General features: G+C 39.0%; 1 protein-coding gene across 5 annotated transcripts in view; it reads left to right on the top strand.

Moving 5' to 3' along the window:
- Positions 1 to 510: 510 nt before the first annotated feature.
- Positions 511 to 18,793, top strand: part of LOC144195687 (serine-rich coiled-coil domain-containing protein 1-like) — an 82,067-nt gene continuing 63,784 nt past the window's right edge. For all 5 annotated transcript variants that reach the window (XR_013326140.1, XM_077715492.1, XM_077715491.1 and 2 more), the window contains exons 1-6: positions 511 to 757; positions 4,984 to 5,929; positions 6,761 to 7,133; positions 7,943 to 8,127; positions 11,800 to 11,890; positions 16,005 to 16,110. Coding sequence is in view for 4 of the 5 variants with exons in the window: in XM_077715492.1 (XP_077571618.1) it covers positions 5,012 to 5,929; positions 6,761 to 7,133; positions 7,943 to 8,127; positions 11,800 to 11,890; positions 16,005 to 16,110 (1,673 nt within the window). In the remaining variant the exon portion in view is untranslated. The remainder of the gene's footprint in view (positions 758 to 4,983; positions 5,930 to 6,760; positions 7,134 to 7,942; positions 8,128 to 11,799; positions 11,891 to 16,004; positions 16,111 to 18,793) is intronic.

Raw genomic sequence — 18,793 nt, 5'->3', positions numbered from 1 at the left:
TGGTGATAAGTGGTATGTAAAAATAATATTTGGTCAGGGCAGTAAATGCTCATGAATATCAATTATAAAATGAATATGTACTATATCTGACTTATACATTTCACTACATTCGTCATCTTTACTTAATACTTTGTGAATATGAAGGTATAGCTACTCTAGGTGTACTAAATGGTGCATAAAGTGTAGCTAGATGAAGAGCTTATGTAATGTTATATTTTTATTTACATGCATGATTTTCACCTTAATATTATAAGCAATATTAATATTAGGTAAGGTTTATATTACAGAACCAGTATATCAATGATATTAAAATATTTAATGGCAATCCCGAGTGGAATTGATTTATTTCTAATGTACTATGACTATTCGTGTAATAAGGCCTTTTATACTTGTCGAAATTAGTTGAAATCATGACTGTTAGATGCGTTTCATCTATCCTCCCTTATTGTGATTGAAATTGTACTGGCAGGCTCACCTGTCCATCATCCGTTTACCTGCACGTGGCGACAAAACATCTCCGTGTGGTGGGCGTTTCCGAGTTGCTGACGTCACACGCTGTCGCCTCAACGCGGAAGACGACCGAAGACGCAGAAGGATAGGAAATGATCCGCTCCGTCTAAGTGAGGCGGAACAACGACGTTATCGGGACTTGATCCCCCACCAAACAACCGCGACTTCCCCTGGATCAGGTCGCCGTTTGAGGCTCTCCAAAGCCTCTATGAGTCGAGCCGGAGAGGCGCTGGGAATCCGCTGAAAGGTACGATCGGTTAGCGGTCAGCTAGCTATAATGGCAGCCTTACCGGTTCCTGGCATTTTTCCCCTCCACACCTGTGAGATTAATCGGCGAGAATGCCATGTTATCGCCTCGTGAATACGGCGTGATGAGCACGTTTTTTGTGTCGTTAGAGCAGAATGCACCGATTTGATCACAGTTTCATCAAGTAGCGGCCCGTGTCGAGGTGCCAAGATGGGATCCAGGGCTTGTTCAAGCGGACAGGTGCGCATTCATGCATGCGGGCCCAGGGTGACGCCCCTGGACCCTCATGGGGGCACCCGTGCGCGCAATATTTGCATTCACCGGTGACCCTTGTTGTTATCGAGGGAGCTGGAGATCAATTCAATCGGAATCATTTTAGCAATTGCCTGTATTGGTCTTGTAATCCAATGATTTTGTCTTTAAGTACAAATGTTATTGTCACATGTTCAAATGGTTTGAAGGTCTATTGATGTCAATGGCAGGCAATTAGTTCACTACAGCACGTATATTGACTAAGCAGAAAAATGCAATTCAAATGAATGTTTCCATTCATTTTCCGAACTGCTTTATCATCAACAAGGGTCACGGGGGTGCTGGAGCCTATCCTAGCTGACTTCATGCACGAGGCGAGGGACACCCTGCATTGGTGGCCAGCCAATCGCAGAGCACGAGGAGACAAACATCCATTCATGCTCACAGTCATACCTAGGGGCAATTTAGAGTGCCCAATCACCCTACCATGCATGTTTTTGGAATGTGGGAGGAAACCATTGTACCCGGAGAAAATCCACACAGGGAAAACATGCAAACTCTGATCTGGATTTGAACCCAAGGCCCAGAACTGCGAGGCCCACTAACCACTTATCCAACGGGCCACCTATACTGGATATCAGCAATCTTAAAATACTGGGCCTAATAATTAAAGATGCCATACTGAAAATATTATTCAAACTTGATGACTCAGGATTCTCAAATATGTTCAGCCACTGCGACAAGTCTTTTGTGAATGTGTTTCCTGTTTGGATAGGAAGTCCTGTGCCAACTTACAGGTCATCACTGTTTGTCTTTGTTCATACTTGATTGTTTAATTCACTAACTGCCATTGACAGCACAGATGTCCAATCCATTTTGTTTGGGAGAGGCTGACAGTGAATGATCGCTCCAAGTCAAAATGGATTGAATATTTAGCACCGTTAATCGCTCTGAAATATAAGTCACAGTCTGTCCTAGCAGTTTAAATGAATTTGAGGTCTGTTGCTGTCAATGGCAAGCAATTAATCAACATGAACAATCCAATTTCAAAAGAAAAACATTTTATTTTGGATTATTGTGATATATTATGATTTTAGCATTTAATGAAATCTTTAAAAAAAGTAAAAAGTACAAACAAAATGACAAGCAAGAAATGAATGTATAGTTAAATGTTGTCGAGCCACACGCACAGTATATTACATTATGTAATCATCAGCATTTCTGAAGCCAGTTTTTGTTAGTACATGGTCAACAACATTTCCTTAAGTGCTCACTCACTGTTTGCCATTCTTAATACCACAAAGAATATTGGCCCGTGGCAGCCTTCATGGTAAAGTAGTCCACATGAATATCTTTTCATTTGAAAGCAGTCATTGAGAATATGCCAGAGTTGTCTTTATGTTGTTTCAAACAGTCACGTGAGCTGCCTTGTGGTGTAGAAGTTCACTCGAGTGACATTGGTGCGGGCTCGATTCCCACTGGTGGTGGTATGATTGTGTGTGCACGTGGTCATCGGTCTCACACCATTCTGATTTCAAGGACATTTCGTCACAAATCTCTTACAAGGGATGCACACATCCTGTTTTAGTCATCACACCCTCACACAATTAAAACAACAGTAATCTATGCAAAATACGCCGCATGCAGTGCGATTTATTGACCGTGGGTATTTGTGTAAGTAAGGGGAAAAGATAAAAAGTTAAACTGTCAGCATATGGTGTCATTAAGCACATGGTAAGATGCTCCCCTGAAGTCCTCCAGCTGTTAATTCAAAACAATACTTTAAACCAGTATGTCAAACCTAAAAAGAATGGGGCTTTATTTCTGAAAAAATCTTTTAATCTGACTGTCTGATTAAAATGTCTGCCTTACAGTCAGATCTGGCATGGAATCTGTCTGAGGTTTTTCTCTGGGTACTCCTCCCACATTCCAGTTATGGGCCAGATAGGGACATAGGTGTGGATACTTGTTTTTCTCTATGCTATGCCATTTTTTGGAAACCAGTCCTGGGTGTACAACGCTTGTCACCCAAAGTCAGTTCCAGCTCACCATATACCTAAATGAGGACACGAATATGGATGATTTATTGTTTGAATTAACTAGTATGAATCCTGTCATGTTGGTGATAATTTTTTACAATTCCAAAGTTATAATTGCGAGGATAATGACTGGTATGGAAATTGAATAAATAGTTTTTATAAAAAAAAAAATATTGTGCATGTTGAATTACAATTGGAATTTTATTGTTAGCAAGCAAATACAATAAAGGATGGGTGAATTAATACTGTAATAAAACATTGCAGTTTATGGTCCAGTGCAGCTAATTTTTGAATTTTTCATGCTCGTGAACTGCATGTATTTTCATGTAAATATCCCATAGTACAAAGTTTACATTTTTGATTTGTAGTCCAGTGTGTCTCGTAAATGACCAAATGCAGTTTCTATCATAATTTGGTGGGTGCGGTTTATAGTGAAGTGTGCCTTAAAGGTGCTGTAAAGTTACTTTGCTGATTTATTTTTAAGTACATCAAATCTGTTAGAAAATAAAGGCTGAAACCATGGGCACAAAGTTGAGAACAAATGAGTACTGAACCCCAGTCTTAAAGGCAGAAACTTCTGGTTTGATTTTGGCCTGTCTTTTTTTTAGGCAATTTCCATTTTACCAATTTACTTTTAAAATTCAAATTATTTTTATTAAAATTATCAAAATAATATCACTGACAGCAAGAACATGGGAATCCTGTTTTAGTCGACTAATTTACTAATGCCTGAGAGACTTGCTGGATTCAGGTAAATCCTGAACTTAAATCTAAGAATTAATAAAAAGTGCCATGCAGCTGTCATGTCCTCATCATTGGTCACCAGTCCTACCAGTGCTCTCAATCTGCCTGTAATCTGTGATTAATCAAGTGGAGGATTTTTCTTGTCTCAAGGTGCTCAGTCAGAGTGCATTGTCCAGGTCAGCTGTTTGTACTGCACAATCACAGTGTGGCATCATATGCATACTCAACTGACCAGTATGCTAACTGATGACTAGTTTAACAGTACTTTTGCCTGGTCTTCATAGACAGATGGTATTGACTCCATTTCATCTTATTCCTTAATGAGGAAAGGCACCCAAATCCAGCCCAGCCTTTTAGAAGTTGATTTGACCTGACATTTTAATAGCCTTTAATGTTCGCCAAGTGTCGCCGATGGAGTGGATTCATATCACAGTAATGAATTAGAGTTAATAACTTGATCAAATTTGCCTTTGGAGGAGTTGACGCACTCACCGAGTACCTCAGTGCGGGGAGTTAAAGTAAGCTTATTACAGCCAGGTCTAAACCAAAACACTTGAGTCATTCGCTTGCGACTGTGGTAGTTCTCAGCTGACGACACGAGACAAATAATGAAAATGTAAGTATTTGAGCTCTTGCCTTTGCATCTAGTTGTGCTTTGTAATGTCCAGTGTCCATCCTCTCTTTTTATGGAGCTTCTTTTACTCTTGTTATCTGAAAATTAACAGGGAATGCGACCAAGCTTAGAGTAAATCTCTGGGTCAATGTTTTTGTCTGTTAATGTGTTTACTGCATAAACCACATGGCCACGTCTCAGGGAGCATGCAGAGGGTCTGGTCAGGTCAAGTTTCGGAGATGTGCTAGTGGGATAAAAACAAAAAGAAAAACAAACTCCATTCTGATTGATTTGCAACATGTTAGCCCTAATTTACCTGGTGTATCCAAATGACCAATGTAGAATCGAGCGCTGTCACCTATATTAGTGCTGAATGGAAGACTTGGTAAAATTAATAGTCTGAAACAGGGGGAGGGAACCATTTTGACAGAGAAAGCCATAAACAATTCATATTTTCTTATGTTATTCCTCGAGAGCCATACTCCAATACTAGTTTGTATTTTTGTATAACGATATGAAATAATTTATTGAAGATTTCTTTGCAGACCCCATTGAGCTTGTCTCTGTTTAATCTGCAGACTGCCCCACCACTGCCTCAGCCTATCGATGGGTGAATCCGGCTCGCGTCGCTCCACACTAGTCTCCCGCCTGCCCATCTTCCGGCGGAGCAACTGCAAACGACAGGACTCGCTGCCGTCGTCACCGTCGTCGGGGGGCAATTGCGCACATACTTCATCGCCCTCCAGTACCAACTCTAGCTCGGGGAGCACCGGTAAACGTCGGAGTCTCTTTCGCACACCCTCTCTGAGCTTCTCAGCCAAGCGGAGCAGCCATCCTCGTGTCCAGCCCGTCAACTTGAACCTCACGTCGCCCCCACTCTCGGCCCAGACCACCGATGCAAACGGTAACAGCCAGCAGCCGACCACCACGCCACAGTCGACAGGTCATAGCGATGCTCACCCAAAGTCCAGACACACGTTTGGCTTCGGGAGCTATCGGCAGAAAAAAATCACCCGCTCTCAAACGGAGGATTTTGACAAAGCCTCGGCCTCCTCCTCCACAAGTAATCGTAACGTCTTCATCAACTGCCTCAGTGGCTCGACGGCCAATGACGGCGACGACTCAGGTTTCATCGAAGATAGCGGCAGCAGACGCTCGCGACACAAGAAGCACCTGCTGCCCAAGTCTCTTTCAGCTCACCCCCGCTTTGCTCACCAGAGACCATCAGGGGACAATCCCGAGAAGACTGCCACCGCTACCGTCGCTCCGGGAACTGGAGGGCTCACCCCAGCTTCTTGTCCGAGCGACCCCGGCCTGGAGAACTCGCTTCAGTCTCCCATGGTGTCAGAGGATCGCACAACAGCCATCACCCCCTCCGAGTTCGTACCGATTACCGAAGACTCTGTCTCTGAGGCCGAGGCCTTGACAGCTCCTAGTCCTGGACCTCTCCTAGTGCCTGGGCCCCTCACAGACACTGCTGCAACTGAGAGTGCACCAGTCCCAGAGACAACCTCTCCCTCACAGGTATTACCTTTGGCTTGGCTCTCCTTTGTGTCCTAAATAATGCTGGTATAAATTTTAGTTTTGCTACCGTATTTTCACGACTATATGGTGCATCACATTTAAATCCGCACTGTCAGTGACGAGTGCTATTTCTGTATTGGACACACTGTTTTTAAAGAGCCTATCGACTGATTTATTTTATTTTATCGTGATAACAATTTTAGTATTGGTCCATATATGAAGCGCACTGGATTATTAGGCGCCAGGTCTATTTTGGAGAAATTTTAAGACTTAAGTGCGCCTTATAGTCGTGAAAATACAAGTACCTTGAATTAGTACATGAAGTTCTGAATAGTAAACTAAAATTGATTGAGACTGCATTTATTTTCAACAATATTATGTAGACCTCCCAGTCAAATTTCATTGAAATTAATTTGCTTTTTGCACACATTGCAAGAACATCTAGACCTCCGAACAGGAACACAGTAGCCGAGATTCAACTTCTATTCCATATTGGTGCCTAAGGAGGTTCCGCAGTTCTATAAAACTTCTTGCTTATTTAACACACGAATGGGGTTTATTTTAAAAGAATAGCTCCGACCTGCGGTGCCCTTGGACGTGAAAGAACAAACAAAATAGTTGAATATTTATGGTGAAATGCTGTATAAACTTCCAGGCATCAAAAGTTGTTTTATTAGAAGGGAATAAAAAAGTTTGCCCTTCACATTTCAAACCTGTGCTGCCATAAAAATGTTTTATATTATATCCTGCTAAGAATAAGTAAAAAAAAAGACCAGAGGTGACAATATCAAGCATGACCATGCAGGATAAACATCAATGTCATCTTTCCAGGTTTTCTTGTCTCCGGTTGCTGAGAAGCCATTACTGCCTGAAACTAGCACAGCCAACAACACCGACTACGAGACACCCGTCTCCCTCTCGGAACCGGAAACTGCGGTGCGCTGCCCGTCACCGCCAGTGCGGTTGCCGGATGAGACGAACGAGCGGAAAGAAAAGCAAGAGGAGGTGGATAGAGAGATGTTGGGAAATAAGAATGCTGAGACCACTAGCGAAAGCGAGGGGGGACCGCCGAGAAGTGACAGCTGCCGTTCGTACCCAGAACAGACGGAAAGGAGGGCCAGACACACCCTTTCGGTTCACGAGAGAGGAAACTTTTGTGGCTGCCGTGAACCCAGATCCAGTCACCTGAGGAAGCCACACACAGGTAGAAAAAGACTTAAAAAAAACTGGAATTTTCCAATTTCCGGTAGTATTTGTAGCCCTTTTACAATGTTTTTTTTCATCTTCCCAAGGGTAGTATCAGAAGCTCCCTTTACACAGTGTGGAAAAGACCACAATTTCCAACTTTCTATGTCCTATTAGAGATGCCTTATGCTGCCTGTCAAAGCTAAACAAACCCTTTTTTTCTGTAGAAATAACACAGACCTGAAATAAGAAGACTACGTTAACAAACAACTTCAAATCCTTTTGCAATACCATCAGAAACTTGCCTCTAAAAGATGAGCTCTTGTATAATGGTATATTCGCCGCAAATCACTTTTCATTATATAGCTACAAGGACACTACTGTCCTACCTCAATCCCAATCTGAAATCTCAAAATTTTAAATGTACTCATGCACTCTGTTGTAATTTTAAAACAAAGTCTCAGGTCTATCTGTATTTTGTGAGTGCTTTTAAAATACCAGGACTTCTTCAGTGTGAGTAGAAACACGTAATTATACCCACTCACTTCTTAATGCGTGAAGATAAAAGCAGTTGCGCCAACATACACTTTGTAAACACTGCTCAGTATGCAAATGCAATGTACAAGAAGCCTCTGTTTAGGCCCAAAACACATTTCTTTCATATTCCGTGTTTGTAGCCGTGGCTCTCTCTGTTCATTATAACCACACAATATAAGCTTCTGACACGCTCCCTTGATTCATTTCGAGTCAAAAACTAACAAATCTTAATAAAACGAACTGAAAAGAATGGAAAGGTTAATAATAATGTTGTCGTCTTTGTTTTTGCAGCCTCGCTGTGCAGCAGTGTTAGTCCCTACCATGAAGTGATGCGCTTGGAGAGGCGCTTACGTTCTTCTTCCGAAGGGGCTGGTGGTCCTCGTATCCATAACAACCATCGAGAAACCCCTGGTATGGAGGGATGTGGCCTGCTAAAACACAGGAACAACTCTTCTTCGTCCAAACTAGGGAGTTTGGTAAGTGTTTCTTAACTCTACTATTAGGACACACTGGCACCTTAAATTTCATAAGACAATATTAATGACTGACTCATTTTTAGTTTATCCCCTGCTAATTTACTTGCAGTATATGGGAATTATTTCCCAAAGCCAAATGCTCTCCATCATTAAACCTTTATCAAGTCATTTAGACACTTTTAATTGATTGAAAAGTTGAAGCAGATGTTTGAAAACAATAAAAACCTATTGACACACGCTCTTAACTTTAATGGTTCAACGAAAGATTAAGCGACGTTCTTCTCATTAACAGTAACTGTCGCGCAAGTTTTTAAGCACTGCAATGAAACCAACAGCTAATGTAATTTTAACCTAAATATAAAACTTGATGGTACCATTAGAACGGACAAGTCAATGGTAGCCAACCTGTCAATAGCTAATGTGAAATTTTGATAGAGCTGTCAACTATTTTACTTTGGTGTTATCTCATCCTTTTTTCTGTGGGAGGGTGCAACTTTGTGATATTTGTCACGCTTGCCGCATTTCTTGTTTGCTCGCTCTTTAGGCATCTTTGACAGCCAAATAATAACATATCCGGCCTACAGTGATTGCATCCATTTTAAGACATAATCACACAAAGTATTCTACTGGAGGTTGTCTGCATTTTTTGGCGATATGAGCGCTGACAACTTTGAATGCATTTTTCTTTTTACTTGTATTTATTTTTTGTGCTGGGAAGCCAAGGCCCCGAGGAGTTGTCCTAGTATAAAACTTTTGACACTCCCAAGTAGCAATGACAGATGTCATTCTATTCAATCAAAGAGCTTCAACATGGAGGTAAAACAATTCCAAGTCATTAAAAGTCATTGGAAGCTAATTATACATTTTAGGAGATAATTTCTAATGTGTATATTGCATCTTTGGTTGACTCTAGACAAAAAAAACAGTGCTTTCCTGTAGTTAAATAAATTTAAAAAAGAGCAGACTCCCATTAAAAGTCAAGTCAAAATTTTTAAATTAATTAATCTAATGTAATTTGTGCCTTAAAAATATATGTATATATATTATGGTTGCATAGTGGCTTACTACTTGAAAACGTACCGTCAGTGTTTAATTGAAAGGTTTCCTACTTTAACCTTGTCAACCCATTCCAAATCACTTGAATGGAATGTGCACCTGCTTTTGCACAATTTGGCAAAATATACTGCAAGCTTTGCTATTTCATCCACACACCATTTCAGCCTACGTAGATAAATATGACTCAAACTCATGAGCGTGGAAATGTGTTTTGAAATGTCATGTAACACAGTTTGAAAAACAAACACTACTTGACGTCATCCAAGATCAGGGTTCTATATGTTCCTAATCAAAGAAAAGATAAGCATTTTTTTTTGTTTTCAGTGATAGATTTATTAACCACGGTGTGTTGGACTAATGAAACAGGATAAGGTTTACAAATGCACCAATTGATCAGAACAAGATAAAGGGAGTAACGGTTGTAAAAGGGAACAATAGGTGTGAAAGCAGCCTTCAAATGAGTTGGCAGAGTTCCTCGTTAGGTGCTTTCATTCAAAAAATTGATTATACATTTGTCAAGACTTAAAGTTTCCCCTCAGCACAGGTGCATTATTACTCACGACCGGCTAAGAGGTGTCTGATAGAAGAAAGCTAATTTGTTAATCTGTGTGCTCCAGGCTGTCATAGCTCATGGCAAATCTTTCTCCCTTCTCACAAAGCATTGAATGCACTTTAAAGGCCATTTCTTGCTGCTCAAAAGGAGAGAGCTCTCAATTGCTTTGTTGTGGATGTCGATTCACGTGGCACTTTTGAGAAGGAACAGGGCTCTAATGTGACCCCCGCTCTGATATTATGTCCCTTCGCTCCAGGATTAAAGGTGCACAAATAGCATGACTGAGGTAAAAAGGTGACATCTCGGTATCGGGAAAGCCATACTCACAAGGAAAAATGGGTCATTAAACCTCAAATGAGGTCTTTTTATTGCGGTATGACACTGTGAAGACCTTGAGTTCTTTTCCAATGCAGTCTTTGTGTCTGTAGCCTCAATGCCTATTTGTTTTTTTAATGCGAGCTTTATGTGCTATGTGGTGGTTTTGTTTGTCTTTTACAGACAGAAGCACTTTCTGCAAATACACACACAACCTTTTAGTTATTCCTTCATATCCCTTTTCCCATTCTCTGCACTCATGTGTCCCTATAGTGGATCAATACGCAATGAGTCTGTTGCATTGTTTTAGTCCAAACAGCAATCATTTGAGCTGAACAGTCACTTATTGGATTTTCGGAGTCTCCAGAGTCGCATGGATTTAGTTTTTCTACAGAGCAAGAATTGAACTGAGGTCTTTTATCCAGTTTAGTTTTTGAGTTGAGAAACCAGCCATCTGTCCTCACAGCCTCCATTGGACAAAAGGGACAGTTTACCCAAGATTGGTCGCCTAACCCTAAGGCACATTTTCACATTCACACTTATTTATTTTTTTTGTTTTTACTGTGGTATGTTGGTTAGTGCTGAGCAGTCCTATATTTCTTGGTTATTCTGATAGTTTTACCATTACTGGCACCTTTCTGTGGCTACATAAAAAGCCAAATAAAACAACTCTAAAACTTTTAGTTGTTCAGTTAGGAAAGTTTCACATATTTTGAATTGACTTTTAGGGTGTATTTTTCATCCTAATGGCTAATTCTGACACATTTTTACACCTTGTTTTTATCGGTCTGCAATTTAGAGGCTTAAGAGTTGTTTTGCAAGAAAATTGCTCGTCAAGTTGAATGTTAACAATTAAAACATCAGGATTGTGGCATACTCTTTGTTATTATTATTATTATTATATTTGAGTAACTGGAGTAGCTCATTCTGAGATGAGAATCCTACAATTTTGTTTTTTTTTATTTCTTTTTATCTGCAACGGACATTCCTCTTCTGCACGTTAGATGGCAGTATTGACTTTTATTCTAATATTAAAGGAGCTGGAGCATCTTTACATTTTTAGACCGACTTAGATACCTAATACATTAAAATAGCAATATTAGATGCAAGGAGTGTCCTAAAAGAATAATTCTATTGCATGCCTAATGTAAGGCACTGCAGTAAAACGTTAACATGTTAGATTTACTTGGACTATTATGGGGAAATAAATAATTCATGTTAGGTGAATCGTTGCTTGTTTTAATATATAACTGGTCATCTCTGCAGCATGTCAGCCTCACAGTTGACCGGTTTTACACCAGAACGTGCACGCTAGCTCCAATGAAGACACTTAATTTGTTCTTCAGTGCAAATGTGAGTCTGAATGGTTGCTTGTCTGTGCCTGGTGAATGGCCGGAAAGCAGTTCATTTTTCATCTGGAATATTCAAACATGGCAAGCACTATTGTAAATGGATGGATGAATTGCACTTTCTTATAGCTCAAACAGGAAACTCATCTTTTCTATTAAAATGCCAAGTCATGAAATCTCTGTCTCAATGGCAAGAACGTTCTAGGAGTTTTTATTAAAGATAATATTAGCATTTTTTTTTGTATAAATGACAGATGTTTCAAGCTGTTTAATTTTCTTTGTTTGTATCCTCAGGCTTTTCAGATTTTTTGTAAATGAATGTGTCTGTTCTAAATTGTTTTGATGCACAATTATGAAACAAATGAATGGAAAAAATAACATTATTAATATTTATTTTAGGACATACTAAATAATTTGGGCTCCTCTGAGCTGGATGAAGATGACCTCATGTTGGATCTGGACCTGTCTGATGATCAGCGCCATCGATACGGTATTTATTAATTTCTCTTTTTAAAAATCCTATTTTCATAGAAATTAACCTCTAGGGGCCAATTGTCACCAACATAAAAACTACAGTTAATATAATTCATTTGATTTTGGGAACAGTAAAAATGATTTATTACTTTGTAAAGTGACTGATAGCTCAAGGTCAAATCACTTTTGTTTTTAATTTGATGGTAGAACAGTGGAACAGAAAACACTTGAGAGGGTCACATTTGTGCAGTCTTAAATGCCACATATTCCCTGTTTTGTTCAAATGAGGTAATACAATATCTCTAGAGTCAAGAATTTCAATGATTGTTATGGATTTTAAAAGGCAGCTGTGATACAACAACCTAAAAACAAGAAAGCTTGAGATAAATGTCTTCTGTCTTGCTTCATTGAGGTATTTAGTGACCCAGCAAGGAATGCAGAGATTTTGTTGTTTGTTTCCACTTGTCTGATAAATACATCAATATCAATCTCATGGAAGTCCCGAATTGGTCAATAGGAGGTCTTTCTGACTGCAAATGAGGCTACACATGGTGTTTAGAATAAGTATCTGCCTGTTTGATAATGCATTTTTTTGTACTAAGTCATATTATAAATTTCAGTCCTATAAAAGGAATTTAAAATCTTGACTGTAGGCATTTGATAAATAGTGAGAGATTAGCTGGGTCACTGTGGAGTCTCGATAAATTTAAACATTAGATTTTTTTTTTACTTTCTAAGTCCTTGTTGATTTTTTTTTTTTTGGAAAGTTTTGAGCAGGTCTCTTGAGAGTTCACTGAGTCTAATTCTGTGTTCAATTGAGGAGTGTGCTCCAAGTGACCTTTATGACAGGAGAGAATGTGTTGAGCCATTGCGGAGAAGTTCTAGGTCACAACACTTATCCCGCAAGTCTAGTAGAATAATTGTTGAAGTGACCTGTAAAATAAAATCTTTCTCAACTCACTAAAGAGAATAAATACCCCTACAGTCAACTCTTAAGACACCCGACTGTTGGTGCCATGTTGACTTTGATTGGAATACAGGAGAAAAAAAAGTCCTAATTATCAGTATGTTTGTATGGTGCTGTTGCCTGCAGTGGTTTTCTTCTGAGATGGCCTGATTAAAACCCACTCACCGAATTGTTAACGAAAAATGCTTGTGAATTAATCCTTTCTAAAAGTCACTTAGCTGAAGTCTTCCGAGAATTGTTAATTGTGGTTTGTTTAATTACTTTTATTTATTTATTTAGATACTTCGCATGCTTTTTTTTTTGGATTTAGATCCACAGTACATGTATTTCTTTTTCTTGTGTGAACAGCCTAGAGAGTTCTGTTTTGATCACATATATCACTCAGTCGTGCCATGGTGTTTTTCTTTGATGCGCCTCACATCCATTTTGGTGCCTCCAGTTACAGTCTCTCCCAATCTTTCAACACATGCCACACAACTTTGATATAGTTGCCTCATTTAAGGCATGCCTCATGCTTGAGAAATGATTTTGAGGTACGCATGTTGACTAGTGCAGTGCTGCCAAGTGTGGCAAGTGTTTATTTTTTTTTTTTTTGGTATGAAATAGTGTGACACCATGGGTTTAAATGATTTGTGCGTGTGAACGCACCTTACCGAAATGTGTTAAGGCCTATTGACACAGCACTTTGTAACATGCAGCATGCCGTCGACAACTTCATTTATTGTGTTCAAAAGCTAAGATATGGCAAGGTGGCTTGGAATTAATTATTCACTTAAAAAAAATCTATTTATTTCATTTAATTTGATAATAAAAGCCTCTAGAATCAAACAAAAACAAAACTCTCTGTATAAAATATGGTGTAATGTGGCTTTTTGTCCTGAAATTGTACTTTTCACTTAAATATCAATGAAATCGGACGTTGTGCAAGTAAATAGCAACTCGAAGGCAACATGAATGAGGCTTTGTTGACTCTGTGCTGCTATTTGCATTTACAGTGGAATATTATGTGCTCCTACAAGAGTGACTTGGCTCCAAATAGTACTGTGGAGATGATGACATTCACTTTCAAACAGTAGATTTCGTCTCATCTCGCCCTCTTTGTACAGCTAACTGAAGAGATAAGCGCGCCTTATGCATCTCTAATTGCGACACTCACTCGTCGTCTTCCAAGGAAATAAGTTGACAGACCATATAGGGCAAACAATGAAACGAAACTATAGGAGTCTGTCACCACATATTTCACAAAAGTCTATTATACACTTTTTCTGGGGCATTACCCGAATATGGGGAATAAATAAGCAACCTTTCCTGTGAGAAACAGTTCGGCAGCTCATGTTCTTGATGAGTGGAGGAACAGACGTCAATGGATAAAGTACTAAAAGTGTCACTTTTCATCAATAATAATGAGAAAAAAAACCCTCAAGAAGTAGAATTGGCTTTCCTGCAGGTTGTATATACTTGTAGAGTGTTATTTAATATTCAATGTTCAAGGCAAATATTTAATTTTGTTTATTCTGATACATTATCTCATTTATAATTTGTTGAAATGTTACAGCTAGATATTATCATATGTCTCCCTGCACTCTGGCTTTCTCTCACATACAATATACGCATTTCAGGTGGATAGAGGCCTATAAATTGCTCACATATACAGTATTAATGAGCATCTATCTAAACATTTTATGCGCAATTAACTGGAACAAGTTTGAACTCACTGTCAAGGACAATTAACATTGCCAAAGGATGAGTAATTTTTAATGTGTTTTAAAGAGTAATAATGTAAGCCAGGTTAAAGCTTACTTGAGGTTTTTGTAAACAATGAAGGGAATGTGTTTTTTTTAACCTCGCTTCCACAGATCTCAAAGGACGCTGGCTGATGTTGCGCCAGCGAAGCCACCATCATTAATAAAACACACACCCAGAATGAGGATCCTTAGTCATCAGCCCTAATGGTGTACAGACTTTAGTGTGGAATTAAGTGCTTCAATTAATGCGATAAAGTTTCATGTTTTTGCAGGTATAAACACACAGGCCTGGCCTCACATGCCCCCCACGTCGCCTCATAGTAGCATTTTTTCTTTTATTTTAACCTTTCTCTCAAAGGCCTTTGAAGTCTTTTGTTAAAGAGCAAGGCATTACGTTGCAATTTGTAACCAATAGTCTTAGGCTGCTGAGGTCTGTTTGATGTCAACTAGGCATCATCAGATGTGAGGGGCAAAAACTATAGAACAAAAAATGGAAACTCATAGCGATATTCAGTTGGGAAGAAAGCAACAGCGGTTTGAGTGACTTGAGATTTTTTTTAATTGACAAATATAATATACTTCACTTGACCTGCTTACCCACTCTATTGCCCTCTTTTCTCATTTTAAAATAATATTTTTTCTATCTAAAACACGCATCATTGTACTCGTAATTTTCCCCCCCTTCCTTGAATTGTAGAGTTGGCCCTTTGGGGGTTTCAAATTTTGTTACCAGTACACATTGTACCTGAATGTTGTATTGGCTCAAAGAAATAGATGTACTTTTTACAAATGACCCAATAGGGTAACCAGTATTTTTGAGGTTATCTTTTTGGTGCCAATGTTCTTTTTCTATGGACTCCAATTTCAGGTTGTATCCAGACACCGTTTGAAATGACATTGTCACCGCTTTCATTCAGTTAAGAATTATGCAACTGCAAGTTGACTGCACTTGTTAATTTGTATTATTGCCAAACACATGATGGTCAATTAAGCCTCAAGCTATAATAATTACTATTGTGAAATTACCAGACTTTGATGGTTTGATTATCTCCAGAGCAGAGTATCGGTAGAAGATTGGTAGGAAGTTGATCTCGAAGAAGATACATGGATGTAGTGAGGCAGGGTATAGAAGTGGGTGGGAACCTCTATACTCTTAAATGGAAGATGCTAAAGTTAGTACAGATGTCTGTGTTTTAGAACCAGCAATGGTTGAACCGTGTGGTGGTTAAATACCGCTATACTACCAGACTGGATAATCTGTACGTCTGAATGGGGCTTTTATAATGGTAGAACAGTCAGATAAACTCCACTTTGGATACTTTATAATTTAGCAATGTGTTTCAGACTATGCACTGACCTGTTAAAAATGTTAATTATGAAACTGCATATTTTATACTCCTGTTTTTATTTTTTCACAGTTTCCAGGCAAGACTCCAGTCAGTCTTTGGCATCCTGTCTCAACTTACTCCACTCCCCTATTGATCAATCAGGAGATCGCATTCCAGTAAAAGACAACTGTTACAGGTAACAATTTGTCCCTTCTGTTTGTTTAAATTAGGGTATTGGTGCTAGAGCATTTTTCCCACCCTCCTTTAGACCCAAGCAGATACTAATGCACAAGGCATTGTGTTAGTACCCAATACTTTTGTTATCTTTGTTATTAGTGACCCTTTTTCACAAACAATTGGCTTTTGTCTTCATGCTCTATCAAATGGAAATGGGAAATAAGGCAACTTGAGAATTAACTCAACTAATGGACTGGCCAAAAGTTCCATTAAAGAATACCCTGCTGACAGTGTTTAGCATTATCTGTGTGAAACATTGCAACAGCTCGTGCATTGGATCCCAATAGAATAGCTAAAGCTAGACCATATCATGTTGCTGGAGGGGCTGCCATTTCTTCAAGAAAATGGCTGATCTTCCTTGTGAATTTACTCGCATGCTTCATTGTATGCCCCCCTCCCCAGACTGATAGCGGTGACAAGAGTAGCACAGTTGGGTGCTAAAGGATAAAAAAACATTAATACATTCTCTTTGACCAAATATGCAAGCAGTATTCTGTTCATATCTTTCCTTGGTTGACAGCTAAAACAGAAGGCTCACCACACATCTGCCCGATTTCTCTGTATCGTTGCTCTGCAGAAGGCTTTTTGGATTACGAATGAAAGGTTTTGTCAGCTGTGTTATTGTGGTTGGTTCTGTCTGACAAGGCCGAGTTTAAGTGTTCCTCTATTGAATTGTACCCGAAGGCCTAAAGATCTTTCCTTTGGGGGAAAAAAAAGCCCCCTCAGCTCCCCTTTTGGTTGACTGACACGTGTGTCTATAGCTCTTTTGACACATCTCCATGACACCATTAAGATGTAACTTATCCTTGGCTGATCCTTTTTGTGTTTTCTATTGAGGAGCAGTTTCGGACACTCACAAAATATTTTGGTTAAAACACCTTGTTTTTCTTAAATTCAGTCTTTCTCAACGTATCAATTTGTATCAAATTGGCCATCTGTTAATAAAATTGGAACATTTTCTAAGAAGAACGTGTATAGTAAAATGGTAACGTCACAAAATACATCTCTTTAACATTGTGTATTTTCAGTTTGACTTGCCAAGCTTCTCATTTTTGATGGGCATCAATACAAAATAGAATGCAGTTCCAGAAAACCAGGTCATATAAAATCACATATTCACTACCTTGTCTTCTTGAGGTGAAACTCCTCGTCTATTGACAAACAACTATTTTAATCATTGATGTATTATTTAGAGACATTGTTAAACCTTAATCTGCCTAGATCCTCATAATGTCAGTCTCATAATAATCCGATTTATACAGTCCTCCATGAAAGCATACTCATAATATTTGTGTTTAACCAGAAAGAGAAATCTATGGCTTTGTATGCTGATGTTGAATGTTATGCCAGTAACGGCTTTGTCTCCTGTCAAACTAAGTGCTTTCTTACTGCGGCACAAAAACTGCCAATATGGTGTAAAAAAAAAAAGGGTCATGACTAATTTTAATTCACTGCTATAATAACACTTTTGCAAGTTGTCAAACACAGCAATAAAATATTTTCTGATATGAAAGCAAGAAATGTCAGACAAGTGCCATTTGAGTATAAGCATTTGACAGTGACAGAGCACATAATGGAGAGATGTCTGAGTTAATTTTCCCCTTCAACGTACAGCATGACCCAACTGCAGGTTTCAATTAGCTTCTGGGTGTGCACATGCATTTGAAGGCTGGATTTGGGGGTGATAGAAAAAAAACCCCTCAAAAAGTCAGCCCAAAATTAGATTGCCTTGGGTTAAGTGTGCCTCAATATCTTTCTTCGCTATCTCTCAGGTTCCTCGTTCCCTTGAGCGGGACATTGATTTGCTAGAGGCAAAGCCGGCACACTCAAAAGAGCCACACACGAACCTGCCAGTCACTTTGACTGTCCAGGGTATCAGCTGCAACACACCGCTGGCTCTCTGATAGGCCCATACCGAACATCTGCTTCACACTCACACACTCTTGCAAACACACGTAAACTTTGAAGTTCTTTGTCAGCCATTCTCATTCTTAACAATGCGTCGCTTCCTCTTTAATGTTTGGCTAAGTTGTAAATAAGGCAGTCTGATCTCAGTCTTACAATAGGAAATTAAGCCTCAGCACTCAGTGAGTACTCCCAAGGCCTTAACTGTTTAACACATTGAACTCAGTGAGTCAATGGGCAAAAGTAATTTAAGATTCAAATAATTAAGGAGGCTAAGTTTAATTTTGGTGTTTTACCTTTCCTCTTGATGCCAAAGAAGCAGGTTTGTGCAGAGGATAAGTGCAAGCAACTGCACATTTATCATGTCATGGTTAAATAGGCTTTGTGTCCTTTTTCAATTATATTTTAAGCATTTCATCGTTGTAACTTCAAATGATTTAGATTTCTGTCGATAATATACATTGACATTTGTGGATGGACAATGTTTGCATGCAGTATCAACATTACTGGGGAAATGAATTTGAACTTTTTGAAAATTATATTTCCAGCTTTTAATTTTCTCAGTTTTTTTGGACATAATTTGCTGTTTTCTAACAAGAAGCTACCTTGTGAGAAGCAAAATCAATTCTATGGTTCTTATATACCGGTTCTTTAGTTGTTTTTATTAGTTTTCATCTCTGATATCGTTCTATCAGGTTTACAACCAAATATATTGAAAATTCCCACATTGTACTTCT

This window comes from Stigmatopora nigra, chromosome 4 (genome assembly GCF_051989575.1).
Source record: "Stigmatopora nigra isolate UIUO_SnigA chromosome 4, RoL_Snig_1.1, whole genome shotgun sequence".
Taxonomy (NCBI): Eukaryota; Metazoa; Chordata; class Actinopteri; order Syngnathiformes; family Syngnathidae; genus Stigmatopora; species Stigmatopora nigra.
This window is presented reverse-complemented; position numbering and strand designations above follow the sequence as displayed.